This window comes from Myxocyprinus asiaticus, chromosome 26 (genome assembly GCF_019703515.2).
Source record: "Myxocyprinus asiaticus isolate MX2 ecotype Aquarium Trade chromosome 26, UBuf_Myxa_2, whole genome shotgun sequence".
In the NCBI taxonomy this organism is placed as follows: Eukaryota; Metazoa; Chordata; class Actinopteri; order Cypriniformes; family Catostomidae; genus Myxocyprinus; species Myxocyprinus asiaticus.
The window spans coordinates 22,028,503-22,055,677 of record NC_059369.1 but is presented as its reverse complement, the minus strand read 5'-3'; the positions used below and the strand labels follow the sequence as shown (position 1 = coordinate 22,055,677).

At 37.0% G+C, this 27,175-nt stretch overlaps 3 protein-coding genes across 8 annotated transcripts in view; all 3 read left to right on the top strand.

The window, feature by feature from the left end:
- The window catches only part of LOC127417405 (splicing factor 3B subunit 3-like), a 38,019-nt gene extending 27,460 nt beyond the window's left edge, over positions 1 to 10,559 (top strand). The window contains exons 21-27 of the mRNA XM_051657440.1: positions 4,107 to 4,263; positions 5,003 to 5,128; positions 5,782 to 5,994; positions 6,547 to 6,645; positions 7,507 to 7,650; positions 9,060 to 9,164; positions 9,687 to 10,559. Coding sequence (XP_051513400.1) covers positions 4,107 to 4,263; positions 5,003 to 5,128; positions 5,782 to 5,994; positions 6,547 to 6,645; positions 7,507 to 7,650; positions 9,060 to 9,164; positions 9,687 to 9,827 — 985 coding nt within the window. The 3' untranslated portion in view covers positions 9,828 to 10,559. The remainder of the gene's footprint in view (positions 1 to 4,106; positions 4,264 to 5,002; positions 5,129 to 5,781; positions 5,995 to 6,546; positions 6,646 to 7,506; positions 7,651 to 9,059; positions 9,165 to 9,686) is intronic.
- Positions 10,560 to 12,890: 2,331 nt separating this feature from the next.
- Positions 12,891 to 24,597, top strand: LOC127417415 (interleukin-34-like). Of its 6 annotated transcripts, none has more exons than XM_051657460.1 (7): positions 12,891 to 12,977; positions 15,782 to 15,916; positions 18,591 to 18,697; positions 18,972 to 19,049; positions 20,009 to 20,203; positions 22,439 to 22,601; positions 23,704 to 24,597. In XM_051657460.1, the coding sequence occupies exons 2-7, from the start codon at positions 15,877 to 15,879 to the stop codon at positions 23,745 to 23,747; spliced, it is 627 nt and encodes a 208-aa protein (XP_051513420.1). In that variant the 5' UTR covers positions 12,891 to 12,977; positions 15,782 to 15,876; the 3' UTR covers positions 23,748 to 24,597. The 6 variants fall into 6 exon arrangements, with proteins under 6 accessions (XP_051513420.1, XP_051513418.1, XP_051513416.1 ...); XM_051657458.1 differs by lacking the exon at positions 12,891 to 12,977 and adding an exon at positions 13,764 to 13,896; XM_051657456.1 differs by lacking the exon at positions 12,891 to 12,977 and adding an exon at positions 13,927 to 14,071.
- Positions 24,598 to 25,020: 423 nt separating this feature from the next.
- LOC127417409 (lon protease homolog 2, peroxisomal) overlaps positions 25,021 to 27,175 on the top strand; it is a 35,282-nt gene continuing 33,127 nt past the window's right edge. The window contains exon 1 of the mRNA XM_051657443.1: positions 25,021 to 25,356. Within this exon, the coding sequence (XP_051513403.1) occupies positions 25,124 to 25,356 (233 nt within the window). The 5' untranslated portion in view covers positions 25,021 to 25,123. The remainder of the gene's footprint in view (positions 25,357 to 27,175) is intronic.

Below are 27,175 nucleotides of genomic sequence, written 5' to 3'. Positions count from 1 at the left end.
TCCCCATTCATTTTCTCCATTGTCATTTCAATATTCACAGACTGGGTGATTACATGAAAGAAGACACATTTCAGTAATTGTACCGTATCTTTCAACGTACCTCAGAGGTTCAATCATGTTTTTTCATGCTATAAGTTGGAGAGAGAGAGCATTGTTCCCTGCTCTGTTTGAATGGCCAGCTACCGCAATCTGTCACAGGCATCATTAAAGAATATAAATACAACATTTATTGTTTGAATTTCAAGATAAGTGACATAATTTAAAAGCTTAAACTAAAATCGTGTTACTCCATCTGACTCAAATGGTGCATGACGCAATTTGCGCATTTGTTGCTGTAACAGGTGCTGTCCTGTGCTTTCACTCTGCGTTGGTGTGTGTGGATGAGAGAATTTTTTTCAAATTAAGTCCAAAATTGAAATAACTAATTTTGAAATTAATATGAACATGAATTAGTGGAAAAAGTTAGTAAAATATTTTACAACACAGAATATTTTAGGATATCACACGATATGATGAAATTATATTCAAAAGCTTTAAAAAAAAAAAAAAAAAAATATATGCTACATAATGGTAAAACTGTACATATTAAATGCAGTCTATATGCAAATTGGAACAGAAGACAGCTATGTTTGTGATATCTGGTGGAAGTGCTTTCTACCACTGAGGAACAGAGAAAATGAATGTTCGACTGCGATTTTGTGACACATTGCAATGGAACCACCAGGCATCGCTCATTCTTAGACTGCAGGGAGCGAGAGGGGACATTGACCTGGAGGAGTGATTTAAAGGCCAGCGTCAAGCCAAGTTATTATACAAATCTAAAAACATGACAGTATCACAGAAAAGGAGATAACAGTGTTTAACCAGATTTAAAATGAGGAACAATGTAAACTGTTAAATAAATGCTGCCCTTACAGGGAAACTACGGAAATATATTACTGTTATATAAAAACAAATCTAATCCTGAAAATTATAATTCAATTGTATTATAATATACTTGAAAGGAACCCACAGTGATTATTAATAATATAATAAAATAATATTCAAGTGGGTTCCAAAAAAGTGAGTGAAACTGTACTGTAATTTTTGCACATACTGTTAATTCACAAATGTTTTAGTAAAAATATATGTTGGTAAATACTACTATTTATTAGGCCAAATGAATTGCTGTATTGGTTCAAATAAATAAACAGCAACTGATTCATTGCAGGCTGAAATGACTTCAACTGTAACAAGTTTACATTAGGAATGTGCGAGTCTAGTCGACTAAACGGTTCTGATGCTGCTAGTTGACACTGGAATTACTAGTCGATAATATTTCCCCCCATTAAACATTTTTACACATTTACGTTTGGCTTTATATTTTTATAGAGGCTGCGCTTAAATTACTGTCATATTAATCTTATATATTTTAAATAGAATTAATAATGCAAATATTATTTTAAAAAGCGGATATCTGGAACAGATACAAAGCTTCATTTCACCTCAGGCTGCGCGTGCTTCCCCATCTCACTCGTGGCCGCGCAGGAAAATGTCCTCTCACTAGACAAGCAAACTCCACAAAGTAGGTCAGAAGTTTACATATGCTTTGTTAGTATTTGGTAGCATTGCCTTTAAATTGTTTAATTTGGGTCAAACATTTTGGGTAGCCTTCCACAAGCTTCTCACAATAAGTTGCTGGAATTTTGGCCCATTCCTCCAGACAGAACTGGTGTAAATGAGTCAGGTTTGTAGGCCTCCTTGCTTGCACACATTTTTTCAGTTCTGCCCACAAATTTTCTATCGGATTGAGGTCAGGGCTTTGTGATGGCCACTCCAATACCTTGACTTTGTTGTCCTTTAGCCATTTTGCCACAACTTTGGAGGTATGCTTGGGGCCATTTGGAAGACCCATTTGCGACCGAGCTTTAACTTGCTGGCTGATGTCTTGATGTTGCTTCAATATATCCACATAATTTTCCTTCAGTGCCATCTATTTTGTGAAGTGTACCAGTCCCTCCTGCAGCAAAGCACCCCCACAACATTATGCTGCCACCCTCATGCTTCACAGTGGGGATGGTATTCTTTGGCTTGCAAGCCTCACCCTTTTTTCCTCCAAACATAACGATGGTCATTATGGCCAAACAGTTCAGTTTTTGTTTCATCAGACCAGAGGAAATTTCTTCAAAAAGTAAGATCTTTGTCCCCATGTGCACTTGCAAACTGTAGTCTGGCTTTCTTATGGCAGTTTGGAGCAGTGGATTCTAGGTTATGGTGTTATAGGACTTGTTTTACTGTGGATAGAGATATTTGTCTACCTGTTTCCTCCAGCATCTTCAAATGGTCCTTTGCTGTTGTTCTGGGATTGATTTGCACTTTTCGCACCAAATACATCCACCTCTTGGAGACAGAATGTGTCTCCTTCCTCGTCTGATTGAAGTAATGAGCATGTCTTAAATATTTTTGAAAAGGTCTTGAAAAGGGTATTAAAAGTTTTAATTGAAAACTGGAGAATGTGAATCAGAATCGAGGCAAACAATCATCAGTCACATAAAGAGAAGCGTCATTTGATAGTAATTACACTAATAATATCAGGTGAGTAAGTGAACAGAACTGCTCAAAACATCACTAAATCATTCACTATAATGCTGTGAACTCCTTATTTACAATTTTTTTTTTTTTTTACTAAGACCTAAATCAATATGTAAATGAATTAATGTTAACTTGATTTATGTTACTGGATAATTTTACTTTGGAGCAAATGTAGGTGTCCTCACTGATGTAATACATGTTCATTTGAGAATGAGGACTGACACAGTTTAATCCATAGCATGCTCTTTTCACTATTTAAAGATAAAAGAGAGAATTCTGTATATCCTCCCTTGGTACCTCGTGTCACTATTGCAAATCACCCAGCAACAGCGTTTTTTTGTTTTGTGGGTCATTTCTGTAAAATTCTGCTTAAAACAGCTCCAACACACATTACTCCCATAGACTCATTGGAAAAAAAAATGCAAACACTTGTCAGAGAAACAAGTTAGCACAGCAACAGTTGCTAAGATTGGATTGCTCAGAATTGCTTTTAAGGCAGGGCTTAGCAAAGGGTCAATTGATAAAAATACAAAATATGGTCTCTTTAAAGGGATAGTTCACCCAAAAATGAAAATTCATTATTTACTCACCCTCATGATATCCCAGGTGTTTATGACTTACTTTCTTCACCAGAACATATTTGAAGAAAAATAGAAAAAATATCTTCGCTCAATAGGTCCTTAAAATGAAAGTGAATGGAGATTTCTCTTTTGAAGCTACAAAAATCAGACATCATAAACGTCATCCATACGACACAAGCTGTTAAATTAATGTCTTTTAAAGCGACACGATCACTTCTGTGTGAAAAAGATAAATATTTAAGTACTTTTTAAACTAAGTCATGCTTCCAATCGGCAGTGGCACGCACATGTGACGTAATCGAATAGGCATTTGAAACATGGGAGAACCGACGCACGTGCCTCACAGACGGAAGAGCAGCGCTGTTTATAAGTGAGGAGGAACGCAGTAGCTTGGTTGGTTTTGGTTTAGATCTGTATTTATCTGTTTCTTTACTCACAATGGTGCGTTTGTGTGCTTAACCTGGATGTCTCAACCTAGAGGAGAATGTGAGATTACGTCAGTATCATAGCAACGCAAACACGTCACACGAGAGACCGCTTGGACTCCACCCACTCATGAAGCTTACCCTCATGTTGGATTATAGTTAAAAAGTACTTAAATATTGATCTTTTTCACACCAAAAGCAATAGTGTCGCTTTAGATGACATTAACAGCTGGAGTCATATGGATGGCATTTATGCTGTGACTGTCTGTTCTTTTTGGAGCTTCAAGAGAGAAGTCACTAACCACTTGCATTTTAAGGACCTAAGATATTTTTCTATTTTTCTTCAAATGTGTTCTGGTGGAGACAAAGTCATACACATCTGGGATATCATGAGTGTAAGTAAATAATGAGAGAATTTTCATTTTTGGGTGAACTATCCCTTTTAGGTGTACCATCTTGCCATGTCTTGTATTTATTTTTTCCCTCATCTCAACTTGGTTAATTTGTGTATGTCTCTTTAATCCTCCAGTGTGGCTGTATGTCGCTTCTCCAGTGGAGGTGATGACTGGTATGTGTTGGTGGGCGTAGCCAGAGATATGATACTAAATCCCCGCTCCGTTGGTGGGGGATATATTTATACCTATCGGCTGGTTGGGGGTGGGGACAAGCTGGAGTTTTTGCACAAGGTGAGTGAAACAGGAAATGACTTGGCATAAAACCCTTGATTGGTCCCATGTGTGAGCTGAGGGCTAAGAAATTTGGGATTTCCCACAAATATTTAAATGTGCCCTAGAAATGATTCAAGTGTGGCCAGTTGCAAAATGGTGTAGGTGCTCTGGCCAGGGTTTAATTTCTATTAAATGGAACTGTTTGGATAGTGTTTCTAGAGTGATGTCTAGTGATTCTTTGTCCCAAATATATATCCAAGCCATGTGTATTCAGGTGTATTAGGATATAAGTAGTTCATAAGAAGGTTTCTAACTTTAAACGTTGATTAAGGAAAAAGATGAGAACATTTCAAATTAATTTCTAGAATAATAATTATAATTTAATAATTATAATTATAATTTTATCACACATTTGCACATATACAGTGAAATTCTTTTTTTCACATATCACAGCTAAGCTGGGGTCAGAGTGCAGGGTCAGCCAAGATACGGCGCCCCTGGAGCAGATAGGGTCAAGGGCCTTGCTCAAGGGCCCAACAGTGGCATCTTGGCAGTGCTGGGGCTTGAACCCCATTCCCATCCCAAAAGCTATTCTTAGCTTTTTTCTTAAATTTGAGAATAGAAGAAACTATAATTTAAGAAGAGTTTTATTCTTAATGTTTCATGAATCCGGCCCCATGTACCAGTATTGTCAGCTCCCTTTTAAGCAAGACAAATGTGAAGGTGAATTGATTTTAACATAGGTTCTGATTAACAGACGCCTGTGGAGGATGTGCCCCTGGCTATTGCTCCCTTTCAGGGGCGAGTGTTGGTGGGAGTGGGCAAACTCTTGCGTATCTATGACCTGGGAAAGAAGAAACTTCTCCGCAAGTGTGAAAACAAGGTGAAAAGTCACAAAAGCATTTTTCCCCAAAGTAAATAAATGACTAGAATTTTTTTAAGTGTTGAATGAGTAATGTCTGTGACACACTGCACTTGCTCATCTTTGTTGATGCATAACCACATGAAAAGCATTCAAACAGAAGCTCAGACAGCATAGTTTTGCAAGTATTATATGGAGGATTTTATTTTTTAGCAAAAAAAGTTCATTACTCACCCTCATGTTGTTCCAAACCCATATGACTACTGCTGTTTGCTATGTAACATTTTTCAAATAAAACTTGGACTTCTACACAAGGAAATGTTTGGTAGAATGTCAGCCTCCGTTACCATTCACTTTCATACATTGTATGAAAAAAAAAAAAAGATGCAATTCTGCCTAACATCATTTGTGTTGTACGGAGGGAAAAGTTTGTAAAACAGGTTTTGAACAACATGAGGGTGAGCAAATGATGGCAAATTAAATTTTTCAGTGAACTAAGTTAGCCACCCTATTCCTTTTCTCTTGTTAAATATTTTTCTTTAATTATAGCGTCCCTGTATAGGATAGTCTGGTGTTTGTAGCTGAATGTCTACATTCAGTTTTTTTATATAGTGCTGCACATAGTACATGCTGCTAAACTGCATTCACTAAGTGTCATGTTCTTGTTCTTGCAGCATGTTCCTAACTTAGTGACGGGCATCCACACCATTGGGCAGCGTGTGATTGTGTCCGATGTTCAGGAGAGTCTATTCTGGGTGCGCTACCGGCGCAACGAAAACCAGCTCATCATCTTCGCTGACGATACTTATCCTCGCTGGGTCACGACCGCCTGCCTGCTTGATTATGACACGATGGCCGCCGCTGATAAGTTTGGAAACATCTGCGTTGTGAGAGTTGTCACTTGTTTGGTTTTGGGAACTTTGGGATTACCAGAATTACTGATGTGCTTGATATTGAATATATTTGCTAGGCCAATGTAAACAATCCAGAATTTCATTTGTAAATAATGCATATTTGCACATTTGTACATTTTTAAATTTCAAAATGCACATTATGTCCATTTTCAGGGAAATATTAGAAACCATTTTTAAAGGGATAATTCACCCCAAAATAAATTATATTATTATTTACTCAGCCTCATGTTGTTCCAAATCCATATGACATTCTTCCATTGAACACAAAAGGAGATGTTAGGCTGAGTGTTAGTCCCAGTCACCATTCACTTCCATTGAATGGGGAATAATGTGCAGTGAAAATGATTGGTAACATCATCTGTGTTCCATGGAAGAAAGAGTCTTAAATTTGTGAAACAACAGCTGTTTGAGTAAATGACACATTTCAGTTTTGCCTAAACTGTTCCTTTAAAATAGAAGAAACTGAGGTGTCATAATCATTTGCTACAGACATGAAATGCATACTGAGCACATGTTTATATTCAGGTCCGTTTGCCCCCCAACACCAGTGATGATGTTGATGAGGACCCCACAGGGAACAAAGCATTGTGGGACAGAGGCTTGCTTAATGGAGCATCACAAAAGGTTAGAAGCATCTGCTGAACCCTTGACTCAACACCTTGTTTCCCACAGGCTCCAGAAATTGTTCGAAAGAGCCTCGGCACTGAGCTGTCCCTGACTGCTTGTTTTTGGACAGTGTTTTTGTCTGTCTGGTTGGTGTTGTGGTTGCTCCTCCCCCCTCACACACATACACCCGGACTTGCACAGCAAAACCTTTTGGCTAGAGTCCACACTCTGCTGTGGTTCTGAAACCTCAACAGCAAATCTTGTCCTGTAGCCAGAGATCATTATATGCAAATGAGGAGCATGGAAATGTTTTGGTGGACACAAGGGAAAGTCCCTGTTTGCACACCAGTGACTTGCGTCTAGCTTTGACAGACATGCCAAAAGCACGTGTAAGCAGGACAGAGGTGGACTGGGTGGGTTGTTGTGAATCCAATACTGTGAAAGTTCTCATTTTGTGTGTCTATAGGGGCTGCAGTGTCATTTGTCCAATTTTGGTAACTATGAATTTCTTGAAAAGCTGATGTGTGTAATTTTTTTAAATGAGAAAATGTCCTTATACCAGCTGAATATGCAGAGTAAGTTGATTTCATCTAAAAGTTTAAATACTGTGCCGCTATCAAACATTTTGTTTGAGCGGCCTATCCAACCTAACACAGCAACATTGGCTCGATCAGTGGTGTGATCTGTTTGTACAACCAATGGATGACAGGGGTAGTGATTTATTTTTAAAAATCTGTTTGCTGACAGTAGTGGTCAGAAATTACACACTTCAGCTTTATTAATTGTGATTTGTATTGTAACCGCTTAAACGTTTGGACTTCTCATGTCCCATTTTAGTGCATACCTGTTTTCATAATTTTTCTTCTCTTTTGATTGCAGGCTGAGGTGATAATTAACTATCACATAGGAGAGACAGTGCTGTCCCTCCAGAAAACCACCCTCATCCCTGGAGGATCAGAGTCCCTGGTGTACACTACACTATCAGGAGGCATTGGTATCCTGGTACCGTTCACCTCTCATGAGGTACAGTTCCTTAAAGCACAAAAAGAGTAACATAAGGGTGTTAATGTGCAATGGTCCTTTTTAGTCTAAAACCGCAGAAGAGGTGAAGTTCTTAGGGTGCTTGCTCATCTTCAGGCAGGCAGAGTAGGGACTGACATTTATGGTGCAACTTCAGTTATCAAGCCAAAGTTACACCTTTATGCTGTTGACAAAGACAGGTTTCCCACGGATCCTTAAGTCTTAAAATGTCTTGAATTCATTTTTCCCAAATTTAAGGTCAGAAAAAGTCTTAAATGATACAACTAAAGTCTTAATTATCATTTAAAGATGTCTTTAAATTTGGAGGTGGAAAGACAGGATTCCTGATATGACCTAATGTGATAAACTTCAAAAGAATACGATTTAATTAAATAAATGCATGCACTACATCCTTCAGAGTGAAAACGTGGCACTGTTGTATTTTCTCCAAGCACGTGGGGGCTTGTGAGTGTTTCCAGCTGTTGCAGTTCAGTTCGCAATCATTAAGCCATATCGGAAATTTATGACAAGCAATCGCTAATGATCATCTGTTGATGATTATATAGCGTTGATGAAATATGCTAATGTTTATTTTTAATTGTTTATATTGTAATAGGCTTTAGATCATTGTATGATTGAGCAGCTAGAAGCAGTGAAGCGCAAACATTTCAAAATAAGAGCCCCCGGTTTATTTCAGCCTTTAAAGTTAAAAGTTCAGCGCTATGAATCAAATCTATTTTATTATAATTTTTCTTGGTTATTAGTATATTGGTTGCACCATAAACTGCATCTGGAATTTAATTCAGTTTGAACTCTTGTGGCCTCTGTCTGGCCCTCCCCATCACAGGAAGGATATATTAAGAACATTTAATATAGGCTACCAATATTAAGAACTTTTGGCAGATTAATTGCTTTTCTTTCAACACATTGTCATATCAGCAATATCCAATATTTATCGACCTTCAGTTTGTATTTATATAATGGTACATTTATAAATAAATACCAATTTTAATGTGATACTGTATATATGTGGAAAACATGTCTTGAGTGTTTTAAACTTGCATATAGCCTACAATGTTTTACTGACAAGCAGTGTTAAGGCCATGTTGAATGTGTGCCCCTGCCTGTTTAAGTAAGAGTCTGTGATACATGATTTATTATGAGATTGTGTAGGTTTGTTTTGGTATGGGGATACATTATTAATTTATTTGTTCAGGTCTTGAAATAGGTCTTAAAAAGTCTTAAATTTGATTTTAAAAACTGCAGCAACCCTGAAAGAGGTTTGGCATAATGTGGTAAATATTGTACCATATTTGTCATTATTTTTCCACTCTTGGGTAGTTGAGGTTGAACCTGGCTGTTAACTTGAATTGTGCAGTTTTAAGGATTATTTCTTTCTCATCTGTCCTCAGGATCACGACTTCTTCCAGCATTTAGAGATGCACATGCGCTCTGAGTTTCCCCCTCTGTGCGGCCGAGATCACCTCAGCTTTCGTTCCTACTATTTCCCTGTGAAGGTCAGAGCTAACATACAAAACATAATCAATGCTGTACGTATCTTTAAAGGTGCACACAGTCATTTTTTCTCCCCGTAAGAAATGAATAGTACTTTGAAAAAAAATGTTAGTCATGTATGCTCGCATGAAATCATTACTCCAGCCATATCAGTGGCCTAATAAAAGATGTTTTTTTCACCATGTTGAGATCACATAACCATAGTTTTATTTCCGTAGTCATCTTATCACACTTTTGTTCACAGTATAAAATATTCATGGCTTATCACAGATGAGTGCATTTGTACAATGGCATTGGTAACCAAAAAGTGCTGCTTTTGCATGATGTTGCATCCACGCTGCTAGGTGTCAGTGTAAGTACAGGATGACCATATAGGTCAGTGCAACATAACCAAAAAAACTTTATTATTAAATGCGAGTGCACCTTTTTGATAAATAGTAGCATCACTTTTCAGAGACTCTTTTGGGGTCAGTAACTGCACAGTTTGCCCCTCTTTCTCTCTGAATTTGCTTTTATTTCTCCAGAATGTGATAGATGGAGACCTGTGTGAACAGTTTAACTCCATGGACCCTCATAAGCAGAAGAGTGTGGCTGAGGAGTTGGATCGCACGCCTCCAGAGGTGTCTAAGAAACTGGAAGACATCAGAACACGCTATGCCTTCTAATGTCCTCACGTCTGGCAGGCAAACTATGAGAAATCCTACTGTTTTCCCAGGCTTCCCATTGCTGTGGCTTCAAAACTTTCCTACCACAAGTATAGGAGCAACACTTTGGTGACAGATGAAGGAAGTTCCCCCTTTAACTGGAGCCATCTGGGAGCTGTCATGGTCCCTGTGGTCAATGACCCTGTCCTGCTTGACTATCAAAAACACAAACTGCAATTGTTACTGTACTCAGTATAAAGCAACTCAGTTTTATCATTAAGTTCATACTGAGCAGTTGCGTCTAGACACCAATATTTTCAGATGAGTTATTTTCATGCAGAAGACTACATCAGATCACCCATTATATAATTATGGCACAAGCAAAATAGACATAACTTTGAAAATGTACTGCAGTGCAAATGAAATCCAGCTAAATCCACATTTTATTGAATTAATTGTATTCTGCATAAAACATTCAATTATTCACATCTTGAATATTGGTTTTTTCTTTTTAGGGTTAAAAATGCTGTTCTTAAATTTGTAAAAACAGACTTTGTAAAATAGCTTTAGGTTTTTGGTTTATTTGTTTTTTTTTGTCAAGGGAAATGGCAAATCTGTTTTAACTTAAATGTTTTTTTGTATCGTGTTGGAGCCCTAATCACTTAAACTGAAAAGGAAAAAAAAAAAAAAAAACAGAAATAGTCCTGTTTCATGAAGTGTGAGAATGTTGTAAATAAACCTTTTTTACATTGACCAGTATTTCCGTGTATGTCATAAGACTTGCTGTTTGTCTTTAACTGAACACACAGGCAAAGCAGGTTTACACTCATCCACTCTTAACCCGTTTGTTTTTCTTAAAGGGATAGTTCACCCAAAAATGAAAAGTCTCTGATCATTTATCAACCTTCTGCCATCCTAGATGTGTATGACTTTCTTCTGCAACACAAAAAAAAAAAAGATTTTTAGAAGAATATCAGCTCTGTAGGTCCATACAATGCAAGTGAATGGTGACCAAAACTTTGAAGCACCAAAAAGCACAGTTATCATAAAGGATATCCATAAAACTCCAGTAATTTAATCCATGTCTTCTGAAGCAATCTGATTGGATTTTGATGAGAACAGACAAAAATATAAAAATCACTAAAAACCTTACAACAGAAGTGTCCTTGGCGATCATGTTTTCAAGCTTGATTACACTTCCTAACGCCATCTAGCACTCTGCGCATGCGTCAAGCACTAAGAAGCGTAATCTAGATTGAAATCATGATCGTGCCTAGAGACTGCCATGGCAAGATGTACAGTGAAAAGGGGTTATATTTTGGTCTGTTATCACCCAAAACCAGTGGATCGTTTCAGAAGTCATGGATTAAACTACCTGGAGTTGTATTGATTCATTTCATGCTGCCTTTTGTTAGTGTTTTGGAGCTTCTATGTTCTTGTCACCATTCACTTGCATTGTATGGACCTACAGAACAGATATGTTTCTAAAAATCTGTGTGCGACAGAAGAAAGTCGTATACATAATTTTTTTTTTTTTTTTTTTTTTTCTTATTTTTAGTGGAAGCCTCAATGGTCTTGTAATTATCTTATGATAATGAGTCACTCTTGTTTTTAATGCATTAAAATTGTTATGCTTTAGTCATTCCTTGATGAAAAAAGTTCAAGTTATGCAGTATTAATCTCATGTGAACCTACACAGGCTTTATTTTATCCAATTCACCAAATAGTCATCAGAGAGTGATATTGAGATTACAAATTAACATGGGCAGAGTGAGAAAATGTAGTGGGATCTCTAAGCTCATATGCTCATTTTAGTGCAGTACATTGGGTTGTTTACCTTACTCTGTAAGTCGATGCTTACTTTGCTAACTCATTTAATCACTGATCTGACCTGAGATACTCTTGTACACATTTGTAGTGGTATGTTGTGCACTCTTTAAAATCCTGACTGATGCCAAGCAGTGTCCTGCAAAAATTCAACTACATTTGTAATCTGTGTAGAAGCACATTGCCTCAGTATTTACACAAAACAACACACTGCATATCTCCATTTTTGGCAACGATTGTTTTGTTGGTAATTAATCATTTTGTGTCATTGTGTAATTTTAAGTAATTGCTTCAGGCTGTGGAGCATGACAACAGTGAAGACAGATGGTGACAAAATTATATTTGTCATCTGTTTGCTGAGTCATCTTCTGATTGAAGTAACACCCACAATGTCAATGGAATAAAAACCCTCTACCTTACTCCCCTGCTGACAAATCATCACACTATAATGACACCCTTAATCTAAAATAATTTACCATTCTTTATTTCAAGAATTACAAAAATTACTGCAATGGCATGTTGTAGTATAGATTTACAAAACTGAGCAACAGGAGTAAGGCCACAAAATTTACAAGTGCGCTTAAAGGGATAGTTTACACAAAAATGAAAATTATAATTTACTCACCCTCATGCCATCCCAGAGGTGAATGACTTTCTTCTGCTGAACACAAATTAAGATTTTAGAAGAATATTTCAGCTCTGTGGGACAATGCAATGTGAATGGTGATCAGACCTTTGTAGCTCTAAAAAAGCACATAAAGGAAACATAAAGGTAATCCAAATCTTCACAAGTGATATAATAGGTGTGGGTGAAAAACAGATCAATATTTAAGTCCCCTTTTTAACATAAATCTTCACTTTAACTTTCACTTTCAGATGTGAAACTAAACAGGCAGAAGTGAAAAGTGGAGATTTAGAGTAAAAAAGGATATACATCTGTATCTGTTTCTCACCCACACCTATTATATCACTTCTGAAGATATGGATTTACTGTAAACACTGGAGTCTTATGGATTGCTTTTATGTTTCCTTTATATGATTTTTGGAGCTACAAAGGTCTCATCACCATTCACTTGAATTATATGGACCTACAGAGCTAAAAATATTCTTCTAAAAAAGTCAAACACATCTCTGGGATGGCATGAGGGTGAGTAAATGATTAGAGAATTTTCATTTTTGGGTAAGCTATCCCTTTAAGACTTCACTTGAGTAACATGCTATGAGGATGTTTGTATCTGTTTCTAGTCCAGTGTGTAAATGAGTCATCCGCAGTCATCTGTCAATTGTTTTATGGACTCTCAGACTTAACCTCTCAATCAAAGGAACCTTCAAGTACTTCTGAGTGTAAAGTTGTTCATGTGTTTACTGCAATTTTTAATGTAATTATTGGTGATTGGGCAACTCTGAAACTTTAAATGAACACCATTGTTCTGTTCAAGTCAGTTTAGTTTATCAAAGCCAATTTGACAATAAACTAGATTTGCTTTTGACTTATTTCACTGTGTAAAAAAGCAAAAGCAGGTTGAGATATTCTGGGGAATGTCTTAACCCATTTCTCGATGTTAAGAAACAAGTTTAGAAGTTTTCTGTCACTCTTCTTCCTTTGGGGAGTTTCCATATTGATGTGATGTAATCTGGGCTGACAGATGGTGTTTTGGCTGTTTTATTATTTTTGGGGTGTTGGGGCTTTGGAATGCCCCTCTCATTTGTCGTCTTGGGTCTTCGGTAGCTCTGCCCTTTGTTAGGACATCACAGATAGCTGTATCGACCCCTAATTACAGATTATAGGTACCACAAAACAACGGGGCCATTGTGGCCACTGACAATGGCGTTCTACGCACAACAAGCGTTGGTCACCCATATGCCCATCCATTGTCCATTGTGTTGCGAGCTGACTTGAAGGCCAAAAAAGACGTTTTGTCAAGAAATTCCCAAATGTGTACAACTGTGCCATGCCTGTCACCACAGAACCACAGTAAATGTAGGAATCAGTAATGTGTGTGTGTGTGTGTGAATGAGATTTAGAGGGAGAGTGGGACAAAGACACTTTGTAGTTGGCTTAAGTGACACTTGGCTACACGTTTCTTAGGTATGACTGATAGACCAAAAGTGTCTTGATGCTTCTTTGATAACCGGCCTTGCAATGTTGTGGAGGCCGAATCTCTGTCTGGTGTCAGTTTTGTGGTAACTCAGACTTATTTATATACCTGTACCAGTAGCAGCGGTTGTTAAAGCAAGGGTTTCTTCATTCTTTTAATTTCAGGTAGGCTGTAAAACCTTTTTGCTCGCATTCAGCAACTGATGAGTTAAGTTGAGTCCACTGAAAAGTGAAAGTAAGAGTCTCATCGACTGACGCTCATTACTCGGCGTGTTCTTCTCGTGGTAGTTTAACGTGAAGAAGGCTGTAAGTGGGCATATAGCGACTTCAACCTACAGAGGTAATATTAAGAAAGGGAGTTTCCAAGTCATCTGGGTGGACATTGCATTGAAAAGGGGGCGAATTTAATGCTTCATCCAGTATTCTGCACGCCTGCAACTGTCAGCGGTCATATCCACAAGGTTAAGCAAACAATTATATGTGGTTGATTAAAGAGAGCCTGGCTTATCGCATCGAAAGGTTTGTGGCTTATTTACTTTCGTTGCGCTGTTGAATGGTTGAATTGTTCGCGCGCTGCTCAAGTGAGACGTTCGTTGTCATTAATGCGTATTACGAAGGAATTAAGCGCGAAGAGGGGAAAAAACGTGTTTCATCGAAATATAGCACTGTTCAAGAACTGACAATTTATGGATTGCTTTTGGTTTTTGATTTTTGAGATTTAAGGTGAATTAAGTTCTGACGACAAAACAGACTAATAGCTACTTTTTGTCAAACGCGATCGGCTCGTATGTGAATGCTTGTGCATAATTCATGAATTAGCTTGTTGTATTATGTTGTATCCTTTATATTGGCGTATTTGTCCGTGTTTTATAATTTATTATTATTATTAAGTAGTAGCTGTAGTAGTATATACTCTTTATATTTTAAATGGCCTACTCTAATTGTATAAATTGTTTTTAATGTTTAAAGATTTTTGGATTTTTTTGTAGGAGTCATCTTTATTTCTTACCAAAGAACACCTGTCAACTCATGTAGTTATAACGAGCTGACTCAAATATGCAACACCAAAAGATATGAAGAAAAAAATAAAATAATAATAATTATGTAGTCTATCTGTAATGTGTCTTTTTCGCGCCGGATGGCCTCATCCCAGACCTAGATTTGTCAAAAAGCAGCATTTGATTCTTGATTGAGAGAAAAATCAAACTGGTGTAATATTTGATTTGGCTTTGATCTATGAATAGAAAGCTATTTGACTGCTAAATAGAAGAAGAAAAAAATACCAATAAAATAATAATAATAAAACTTGCAGGTGCGTGAGATGTGTAGGTTACGACGCGTTCACGTGGTCTGAACTTTACAGCTTTTTTCTTCATGCAATTCGACCCATATTTTCTATTTTATATAATAGGTTTGCTAATTTCCCATATTCAAGAAATAAATCTATAGTTTACAGATGACATTTCTGGTAAAGAGACAAACACACACACAAAACTTACATGCTGTTCCACCTATTCATCAAATGCTCTTGTATATTAGTCAGCAACTTGCTGTCAATGTCAAGATTTTGCTATGCTCCCTTTAGGATTAAAAGGAATTTTTATTTTGAGGCAAAAAGAGACAGCATCTGGATTTGTTTTACACAGCTGTATAGGGACTGCAGAAGAAAAACAGAGGAACATTACTGACAGAGTTCCTGCCCTTCGGATAAACAATGAACCCTTTATTTTTTACAACTGTGTGTGTGGTATTTTTTTATTATTTTTTATTTTTTATTTTGTCATTAAAGTCAGATGTGGTAGGTCTATCTGTGTTAGTGTTATGGTTGTATTGCATCCTTTCATCCAAAAGGACAGTAGGCCTGTATGAATTCAGGTGTGCCATTCATGGTTCTTGTTTGGATTCTCTTTGTCCAAAAAGTTCAGTGAAGTGCTGTTGTGTGCACATCATGTGACTATCGTGTGATATTGTACATATAATACTGGTGTTATATCGAACTATCTAACTGGTGTGACATTTTCTCTGACTTCATTCATATGTCTTTCCACAGACCAAGAGGACAGAAGAATTTTCGGGAGTTCAGAGAGGTTTGTGCCGGGGCCCCATTACAGTACAAAGGCTAATAAGCAGAGTATTAGCAGAACCATGGTGAAGCCCGAATACCGGCTCCTCAGAGTGTTGTTAGGTAAGTGAAGTCCAGTGATTCAGTGAACTAAACTCTTTAATGTGAGGCTGTATATCACTCTGACCCTGGCGAGATCATATATAGTGTTGTGAGGAAAGATTCTGTTCTCTGTCTGGGTTTAAAGAATTAAAGCTGACATGTGCAGCTATGAGCGACACTCAAACTCTTTGGAAGTGTTATGAGTTGTGTGGGAATTTCAGATGTCACAGCTTTAGACATACTTTGCAGAAGATGAAAAAGACTACATAATATGATTGATTACTTTCTGAGCTAGCTGGAGAGAGACTATTGTGTGCTTACACAAATGACAAATACCACTGATATGTCCAGTGGGAATTTCTCTGGCTGACTGTGTGTGCAAGCTTAGACAACAAATTGTTTAAGGGATAGTTCACCCAAAAATGAAAATTCTCTCATCATTTACTCACTCTCAGAGTATGACTTTATTTCTTCTGCTGAACACAAAGATTTTTAGAAGAATATTTCAGCTCTGTTGGTCCATTCAGTGCGAGTGAATGGTGACCAAAACTTTGAAGCTCCAAAAAGCATATAAAGGCAGCATAAAAGTAATCCATCAGACTCCAGTGTTTAAATCTAAATCTTCAGAAGCAATATGATAGGTGTGGGTGAGAAACAGATCAATATTGAAGTCCTTTTTTGGTGGCGATAATCAAAAAGAATGCGAATCGGCAAAAGTGAAAGTGGTGATTGATAGTAAAAAAAAATCTGTTTTTCACCCCCACTTATCATATTGCTTCTGAAGATGTAGATTTAACCACTGGTGTCTTATGGAATACTTTTATGCTGCCTTTATGTGCTTTTTGGAGCTTCAATTTTTTTTTTACCCATTCACTTGCATTGTTGTAACAAGTTCACAGTTAGGGGAAGGGAGGAAGTGGGAGATGGCAAATCCAACTCAAATGGTATGTTTATTTTAAACTCAAAATCACGCTTTTCAGCGGAAACCGTTCAGAACAGTTTCTGGGTGCGTGTGGTAGCTCTCTCTGTCCTCACTGGCGTCTGGCTCACTCCTAAATCCATCTCCAACTCTCACTGAAATGACGAACAGCTGGTAGAAACAATCATTGCCAGGTGATGATCCTTACCATTCTCATCTCCTGATCTTGCTCTCCATTCACAAGCCAGCGCTCAACCACGCCCCTACCACCACAATTGTACTGACCAAAAGAGCTGAGAAATTCTTCTAAAAATTTTCATTTTTGTTCTGCAGAAGAAAGAAATTCATACACATCTGGGATGGCATGAAGGTGAGTAAATGAGAGAATTTTCATTTTTGGATGAACTATCCCTTTAAGACATGTTAAAGAGAAAAGACAAAGTGTTTCTGAGAGTTTCTGCATATTTGGTCACCTTCTTTCTCTGAAAATGAGTGTCAGGATGAACATATGCTTGAGGAGAGCCACTGCATATGATGCTGTCATCAAAGAACTAAGAAGTGACTGTTAATGTCACCACTTCCTGTGCTGTCGATATTGAGCCAGACAGACTGATGCAGAATGTAAAAGAGAGGGCAAGGAAGCCAGAATAAGTTAGTTGAGAGGTGGGAGTTCAGTGATTGGACAAAATAGTCCAAGTCCTGCGGTACAACAAATTCTTCTAACCCTCGGAAGTCTGTTTCATGGTCTCTAAGACTTTGCTGACGGTTGATGTCTGTGTAACTGCCTTTAGTGCAGCTCAACCGCAGAGACCACAGCAAAGTGACAGATGACTGCTGGTCCCCTGTCTTCCGCTCTGGGCTAGGCAGTCAGAATGGCTTATCTTTAGATACAGGATCAGGCCGAGCCGTGGCCTCAGGTTTACTACCACAATTCCTCTGTTTTAGTTTTACTTTAATCTTCTGGAAAATTATTGTCATAAACATTGTGTGACCATCTCATGCATGTTATGTCTGCTCCCCTTGACCAAATGTGGATTGCATTAGAGAAGTTGTTGTGCTGTGGCATTATCATCATCAGTCAATTTTTGGCTTATGTCTGGCTTTTTTTTTCTTCTTTTTTTTGGAGGGAAGATGGAGAGATGTCAATTTGGAAGTGATTTCAGATTTAGTTTTGCTTCTGTGCAACAAAATATTTGTCAAAGTATTTTAACACACCGTTTTCCTTGTAAGTCGGTCCGTGGTTTTGTGGTTTGTTTCTAGGAGTCACAGTAGCAACCTTTCACACTTCATCAGTCACTTTATGCGTCATCCTCTTCAAAGAGACATCATCACACACCAGTATCATACTGTACATTGCAAAAGCCGCCAAAACATCAGCAATAGTAACTGATGTTGTAAACATCATGAACTATTTAATGCCCATAGTTAAAACATTTTCAAAACATTTCTGAGTAAATGTAAAAGTAACAGGTGGCAGAGTCTAAAAAATATCAGACAGAAGAAAACAAGCCATGGGCTTTTAAATTACAAATGTCTTGTTTAGGGACTGAATGCTACTCTTAAGTGATAGAATCATCTGAAATTATGAAACAGGATTTTGTATTTTTTTTATTTTTTATTTTTTTGGAAAAGGAAAGTTTGAGTATGTTAAGAGGAAATAAAGCCAAACCTGTTATACTATGAAGGTTTAAGGACAAAACAGAAATAATTGTAATTATGTTTTTCCAGGCAATGACATTCATTTCAATCACTTTGTTTCTTCTTTTGCTCCTGTAGGTTTTATTTGTGTATTACCAGTGTGCGTGAGTACAGCACCTGATCTCTGTGTATCTCTGAAAACAGTAAGGGACAGCCTAAACATAACTCTTAGGAGACGCTATATGGTAAGCAGATGCATAATGCCTTTAATATTGCTTAGTTATATTCTGAAAAACAATGGGGAACATATGAAACTGAAACACACTGGGCTTTGTAAAGCTTACATTGATATATGTTGAGAACAGACATAAACAACTCTTGTGGTAAATGTCGGAAAAAGAAGAACTTGCATAAAGTGGAGAATAGATGTTTTTATTATAAAGTCTGTCACATAGGCTACTGAGAGATAATAGGAATGAATGATATGCAATTAAGCGGTTCTACTTTTGACATTTACAGAAAACAAACCTTCCCATTAACTATACCATTCAAGTGCATTATGAGGAGGTGTTCAGGCTGCGCAACATCAGCAGACTGGTGAGTCCTTACCCCACTGACCCAGTCCTCATTCAACCCACTGACTCATTTTCCATCGTCATGTAAAGAAACACTCTCCACAACTTCCCAAATTATTTTGCTCATTTTCCCAGTTTATCACCAATCACCATAGAATTAAGGCTCTAGAGTCAGATTCGAGTCACAGTTTTAAGACTTTTGAGGGATTTGAGGGTTATGACTCGACAACTGCAGAGATATAATTGTGAATTTAACAAAACCTATCTGGACATGTTCTGCTCATATTTCACCCCAAAATAAAAAACTAACTAATTAACTAAATAAATAAAATAATGCAATGCATAATACAGTAATTTTTACTGTGATCAAATTATTATTATTTTTTATTTAAAATCAGCATAAAGACAGTACAACATATATTATTATAATACAATGATATGCTGTATATATATATATATAAACTATTATAAATATGTAACAATTTAAGATTTTTGCATTACAATAATGAGAATTTGGAAGAAAAATTTGCCTAATTGTTGTGCCATGCATCCATCTTAATGTTGCTGTATAGCTTACAACAAGCCAATAAAAATAGATTGATTTGTAAAATGTACTTTGCTTTATGTATATTCTATCACTAATCCCCACAGGTGTGTATTTTCTTTATAAAATCTGAGACAAAATTATTAATTCATACTTCATTAATAGAGGCTCAAACACTTGACGCCTTAAATTCCTAACTTAACTTGACCCGACCTACCATACAAACTGTGACCTTAGACCTAACTCTATCATTAACTATCATTAATCATTAATTCTATCATTACTTGACTCGTAAACTCATACAAGGACTTGTAAAATAACCCATGTCTGTAAATCACAACCTTTGTAATCAAATTAAACATTTCTCTCATCGTAACAGTTTCCTCTTGTCTCAATCCTTCTGTCTTATTTATTCCTCTCTCACTTTCTGTTTTTAGAGGAATGAAGAGCAGCCGGTAGAGCTGAGAGATCTACAGGATTTGTGGCTTTTGGTTAGTCAGCAGGGTATAAAGAGGATTTTAAGGATCCTGCCAGAGAGGCATCCTTCACGCCATAAATACCTCTCCAATCTGGAAAATCTCTTCAGAGTTTTCCAGGTGCTATATAACCAACACAATCCCAGAGATGAGGAGGTTAGAACAATGATGACAGCAGCACACATTACACACATTAAGAATAATTCTGTCTTTCATTGCTACTCCTTACTTTTGTTGTCTCATAGCCAACTTTTGGACACGTAGGGCTCTATTTTCGACTGTGCGCAATATCTTGTCCAATTTTTGTGAGAGTGCTAATTAATCGAAATTTTCGTGCCAGCACAAAGCGCATGTGGGCATGGGTGGGAGTGTTTGCATTATTGTGGGTGTATGCGTGCAAACTCTGGGTGTTTATTGTATGTTAATGTAGTGGCGCAAAGTGCAATTTGCTACTTTTCTGAGAAATAGGTCGTTGTGTGTTTGAAGACGTTTGAAAACCATGTTTTAACTTGGCACAAAGTTTCAACTCAGTTCCTGCATGTGCAGTTTGGAGATTCCACCAGCAGTTGGCAATAAAGTTCATGTCCAAACTCAGAATTTTATAGGAGTCTTATATGGAAAGAATAATACAAAAAAAAATTATGAGATTTGTGTTAAACTATCTATAGGTCATGGTTTATTTTTCAATTATTATTGTTATTATGTTTAAATGTACAATTATGGTCTAATTTGTAAGTCTAAAGGTATTTTCCACCTGTTGTCGTAGAGTGATTTTTAAGTCACTGCAAACGGGCCGGTGGAAGAAGTTGGAGAGAGTAAAATGTTTGGATTTTGGTTGGCCATGATTTTTTGACCGCTTTGTTATTTTGATTATATTTTCTTTCTTTTGAAGTGTAATTTCAATTTAGAAATATTTTTGGTTTATTTTATGAATAAATTCATTTATCAAAATTGACCGGTAGAAGTAAAGTGCATGCCGATACAGTCACTGTTTATACTAACCATGATTTGTGTGTCAGTAGATGAAAGGGATTAATAATACCTACATTCTTTGTAATTTAACTGAGCCTACAGACATTTTCCATGCGTATAAAAGGAGTGTGTCACTGTCATAGAAATATGCCCGACAGTCATCAAGGATGCATTTTAATGCACAAAAGAATGTAACTTTAAATTCTTCTAATTCACTGCATACAGTCCATTACACTGCCAACTTCTTATGAATGTGCTGTCTTGGTTTATATTGCTGGTGCTTGAGGGAATGAACTATATAATAGGACACACACGGTGTAATAATAGCTGGAGAAAACCTCAGAATTAAACTGCACTTAATCCAGCCCATTTGCGCATTGCGCATGCGATTTCGCCAAACCTACTTGCGCCTAGCTTTACTGCATGCTTGCATGAAAATACCTAAATTTCATGGCCATGCCCACTTATGGCATAGCGATGCACTTAACGCTAGCGCTCTTAAAGGAATAGTTCACTCCAAAATGAAAATTCTGTCATCATTTACTCACCCTGATGCCATCCCAGATGTGTATGACTTTCTTTCTTCTGCAGAACACAAATTAAGATTTTTAGAAGTATATTTCAGCTTTGTAAGTCCATTCAATGCAAGTGAATGGTGACCAAAATTTTGAAGCTCCAAAATAACTAAAGTCAGCATAAAGGTAATCCATATGACTCCAGTGGGTAAATCAATGTCTCCAGAAGAGATTTGATAGGTGTGGTTGAAAAACATATAAATATTTAAGTCCAATTTTACTATAAATTCTCCTCCCTGCTCAGTCAGCCTCCACTTTAACTTTCACTTTCACATTCGTCTTCTGTGTTTTTGGCAAACCACATTCTTTATGCATATGCCCCCTGCTGGGCAGGAAGAAGAATTTCTATCAAACTGGCTTAATTATTGATCTGTTTCTCACCCATACCTTTAATATTTCTTGGAGTCTTATGGATTACTTTTATACTGAATTTTTGTGATTTTTGGAGCTTCAAAATCTTGGCACCCATTCACTTGCATTGTATCCTACAGAGCTGAAATATTGTTCTAAAAATCTTAATTTGTGTTCTGCAGAATAAAGAAAGTCATACACATCTGGGATGGCATGGAGGTGAGTAAATAATGAGAGAATTTTCCTTTAAAATAGGGCCTCTAATGTTTCTCGTTTTGAATACAAGCATCTGTTGCATTGCTGTTTATGAGAGAAGCATTGTTATGGATTTGATATCACATGCAAATAATAAATAAACATAGGCATATTGTATTCCAGATTGGCTAAAACTAAGTTGGATTTGACTTCTTGAATCTGTTCAGTCTATATTGCAGATGTTACTTGTGAGTAGTATGTTTTAGTAATGTCTGCATTTGTATCTCTGTCCAAACAGAGGGAACTTCCAGAGAGCATACAAAACATCTGGAATCACTTGAGGGACCCATATTACAAGGGATGGAAATCTGTTACACCAAAGTTCTTATTAGACAACTGTTATCGGACCATGCTTTGCCTTTTCAAAGACTGCTTCTCAACAGAAGATGACAATTATGACTGTAAGTGAAAACGCCAGAGCTTTAGAATAAAATGTGCCAACAGAATCCGGAAGGGACTGTGCATTCTGTAGCGTTTTTTTGTAAAATGCAGTTTTCAGATGCAGATTTCAGTTTTATTTAATATTACCCTTTTTAGTTTTACATTTGTGGGACTGTAGTCTAACATATTGATCTGTTTAATTGATTCAACTCTGTTTTGATGAATCAATTCAACAAACAGAGAGTACTTGTTTTTGTAATATGGAATTGGGAATTTTTGTGAATGATGGTACTTACTTACTCATTGTTATTTGGAGGTTTGAGGTAAGACAGTTGAGGTCCTTCTAATTGTTTTTACCACTAGGAAAGGTTTGGGGAATTTATGATTCCAACCACAAGAAGGGTACTTCCACCATTCCAACAAATTTAGTTGATAACCACACCATCCCCCCAACCCCAAAATGTATGCACACAGTAGCAAAAAGCTGGAAGCTTGTGCTATTTGTTGATGTGTGTCTGTGGTCGCCCATTGGCCTTTGTGAAAGAGAAAAAATGTAAGGGGATTGAATCTTTATCCCCTCCATTATAAATGAGATGGTTGCATGATTCAGCCTTTGTCTAAGGTTGTCTGAGAGATGTAATATACCTTAAAACCAAGACATGTCCTTACTGGCCTGAATGTGCCTGGTCTATGCCTTCTACCAATTCTTTATGGTGTCTTGACTGGCATTATGGTGGTTACCGTGAACATGAGCATTATTAATAATGTTGTTTTGATGATGATGTTTTTTTTTAAATAATTTTAGGGGGGAACATTTGTAATCTTTAAAGAATAGTTTATTTATTCATTCATTCGCAACAAACCCATATGACTTTCTTTCATAGAACACAAAAGGAGATGTTAGGAAAATGTACAGCCTCGTTCACCATTCACTTTTATTGCATCTTTTTTCCATGCAATGAAAGTGAATGGCGACTGAGGCTGTCATTCTGCTAAAGATCTACTACGGTGTTCCATGGAAGAAAGTTACATAAGTCAGGAACAGCACAAGGGTGAGAAAACTGTGACAAATCTTAGGGGTGTGACCACTTATACATGCTGTTTCTCTTTGTTCATTTCTAGATTGTGAAGTCCTCAACTGGAGGAAAGGAAAAAAAACAACATAGCAGCAGATGCAAGCATTCTGATCCTGTTTTTATGTTGTTGGCATAGGTGTAAATGGGTGTTACTCGGTTTATGTAGTGGCACGCAGCGTGCTTGTGCGCCTTTTGTCCTAGTGAAGTAATTGACTGTCTCCACCGGTTTTTACCCAGATGGAAAAAATGCAGCAGCCATCTCGCCACTTGGAAGACACTTTACTGACACTGCAGCTATTGCTCTCCATCATTCAAAACCATGCCTTTATACGTCCATCCCCACTTGCCCACTTAAGTGTTTGCATTTTTATATTTATGCAGTATTTTGCTAATATATGACCAAGTATGCACTGTGCGTGTGCTTTATTGTGGAGAGCAGCTTTGATTCAGCACTGTAGCATTTTTTTTAGGTAGTTACAAAAAGTCTTTGCCACTGTGACTTATATTTCCTAGGAAAATAAATATGGTGTTTTTGATGTATGCCAAAACAGTATGTTGTCATTACCACATTGTAAATGTTCCTGAATTTGATTAGGTAAGGTGTATAAGTAACATGGAGCTTCTTTTGTACGTATCATTTGCATGCAGATGTTGTGCTGACTGCTGGCTTGGTCGGCATTGTTGCTTTTACTCAAAGTTTCTGTACCTGCTTTACTGCTGGTCCAATGTTGAAAGATTGCACCAAATTATTATTAAATGTCCTATAAAAAGCCGTTTTAGGAGATCAGGTGGATTTGATACCAGATTTCCATATGTTTTATACACAGATTTTAATCGAGGTTATTTATTTGGACTCCTGCCACAGAATGTTCTGGGAACTGTTGTAACATGGATTGGAAAATAAATCTCTCACTATCACCCCCATGTGTTCACACGCATTATTTGGTATATGGGTTTGGTTTCTTTAGAAATACTCTCTCACCTTACACACACATACACACGTTTACTTTGCTATATAAATGAGGAGATACAAATTGTTTTTTGTATATTAAGCTAATTATAAATACTCTATAAAGTCTAACCCTAAACGAAAAGAATAAAATATGTACATTATTTGAGTCGTTTTTCCACACGAGGACGTTGCTAAATGGAACAGTTTTGTCAGATTTAGCTTACTTCTGAATTTTTTGATTAAAATAAATATTATTAAAACAATTCATTAATAAAACTGCACATTAAGAACGACAGCGAATGTTCCCAAATACATTTTTGTCCGTTTAAGCTCACTTTTGGGAACATAAAAGTAGGCGTTTCCGTTTACACTACAAAGATTGTCCTACTGTACCTGCCGTAGATCAGCTTCCTGTTTTCATTCGCACAAGTTTGTCATACGACGAAGGCGTTCCTTATTATCTAGTGCACTGCGATTAGTTTTCATCTAAAAACATCTGTCCAAATCCCGAACAATGTCTTCCAGCAGCGGTATTCAGATCCCCAGCCGGTTGCCTTTGCTGTGTACACATGATGGAGTACTTTTGCCCGGCTCGACCATGCGAATCAGCGTCGATACTGCGAGAAACATGCAGTTAGTGAAGAGCAGACTGCTGAAGGGGACCTCGCTCAAAAGCACCATCATCGGAGTCATTCCTAACACCAGAGACCCCGAGCACGACAGCGATGAGCTCCCGTCCTTACACAGGTGGGTCTGTGCTGTCAGAGACGGTCAAACCAGCTGCAGGATCAGCGAGTGACACTTTTCAGTGTGATGCAACTGTCATTGGGGTTCGTTATGAAACTGCAGACTCTGTTATGCTCTATAGCTCTTCTTTATGCCTTTAAAGTGCTCATATGGAATCATAATCCAGCTGACATTTTACCTACCGTTATTTTATATATATATATATATATATATATATATATATATAACAAAATGACATAATGTTTCGGAGAATTTCTAACGCTGTTTTAGGGAAATCCCATATTAATATATAATGATTTTATCGAAGGAACAATAACTGTAGTAGCTAGCTATGGTATTTTTGTGGAAACTGTGGTTACCAGGGTAAAGTTACCAAGGCTGTGCTATTTTTATATTAAAACGATGAGACTAAATATGTTAAGGAATTCTGCTGCTCAGAGTGTCTGTAGTTGAATAATGCTACACATTTATATATAAACCAACACTTTGACTTATTACATGTTGGAGGAGGGCTTATTTTCCAGAATATTCGTTTGTACAGCAGATGGACTTTTGTCAGCTGGTCAATGTTTTCAGTCAACCTTGACTCTGTAGCACATATCTGTACACTGATTTTGTCTCATTTACACTTTTGGTCCCCAGTTTGGACACATTTCTTTAATATAGCCTATAAGTAATTGGAATCTCTAAAATAAATTGGGAGAATTTAATGTAAACAAGACAGAAAACTGTTGAAAATAGTTGTCTCTGTGAGGAGAAAGATTTATTCCTTTGCAGCTCTCAATTATTCAAATGTAAAGGGATAGTTCACCCAAAAATGATTAATCTCACTCATTTACTCACCCTTATGGCATCTCGAACTCGTTTGACTTCTTTCTTCCATGGAACACAAACAAAAATCTTTGATTGGAGATAGGATGTCTCTTTTTCCATACCATGCAAGTAAAGCACATAAAGGCAGCATAAAAGTAATCTATTATACTCTAGTGGTTAAATCTATATCTTTTGAAGCGATCCAGTCAGATTTGGGTGAGAAAGAAAGTTAAATGGTTTCGAGTTGAGTTTGAGACAACATGAGGGTGAGTAAATGATGAGAGAATTATCATTTTTTGGGGAATGATAGGTGTGGGTGAGAGACAGATTAACATTTTTACTGGAAATCTACACTTTCACTTCCGCATTCTGGCGTGGAAGTGACTTTCCCAAGCTACTGGTTGGGGCTGGTCAAAGGTGGAGATTGATAGTAAAAATGGACTCAAATATTGATCTCACCCACACCTATCATGTCACTTCAGAAAATATGGATTTCTTTTATGTTTCCTTTATGTGCTTTTTGGAGCCTCATAGATCTGGTCACAATTCACTTGCATTGTATGGACCTACAGAGTTGAGATATTTTCAAAAAATCTTCATTTGAGTTTAGCAGATAAAAGAAAGTCATATACGTCTAGGATGGCATGAGGGTGAGTAAATGATGAGATAATTTTCATTTTTGGGTGAACTATCCCTTTTACAAATATAACAAGATAAACATACTGTATAATGTCATTTCCAAAATCTACCAACAGCCTAGGATTATGTCCATGATTTACTTAATATTTTACTGAGTTAAAAAAAAATATTGTGTAAAATAATTGTTCATTTAATTTTTTACATTTTTGTGTATGTCTCGTTTTTATCATTAAATTGTATTATACTGTATATAGATATGTTATATCTGCATTATAGTGGTCAACGGCCACCATGGTCTCTAGTTATTGGTGTTGGCTATTGAAAATCCATATTAGTTGACCACTTTGAAACATACATGAATTCACAA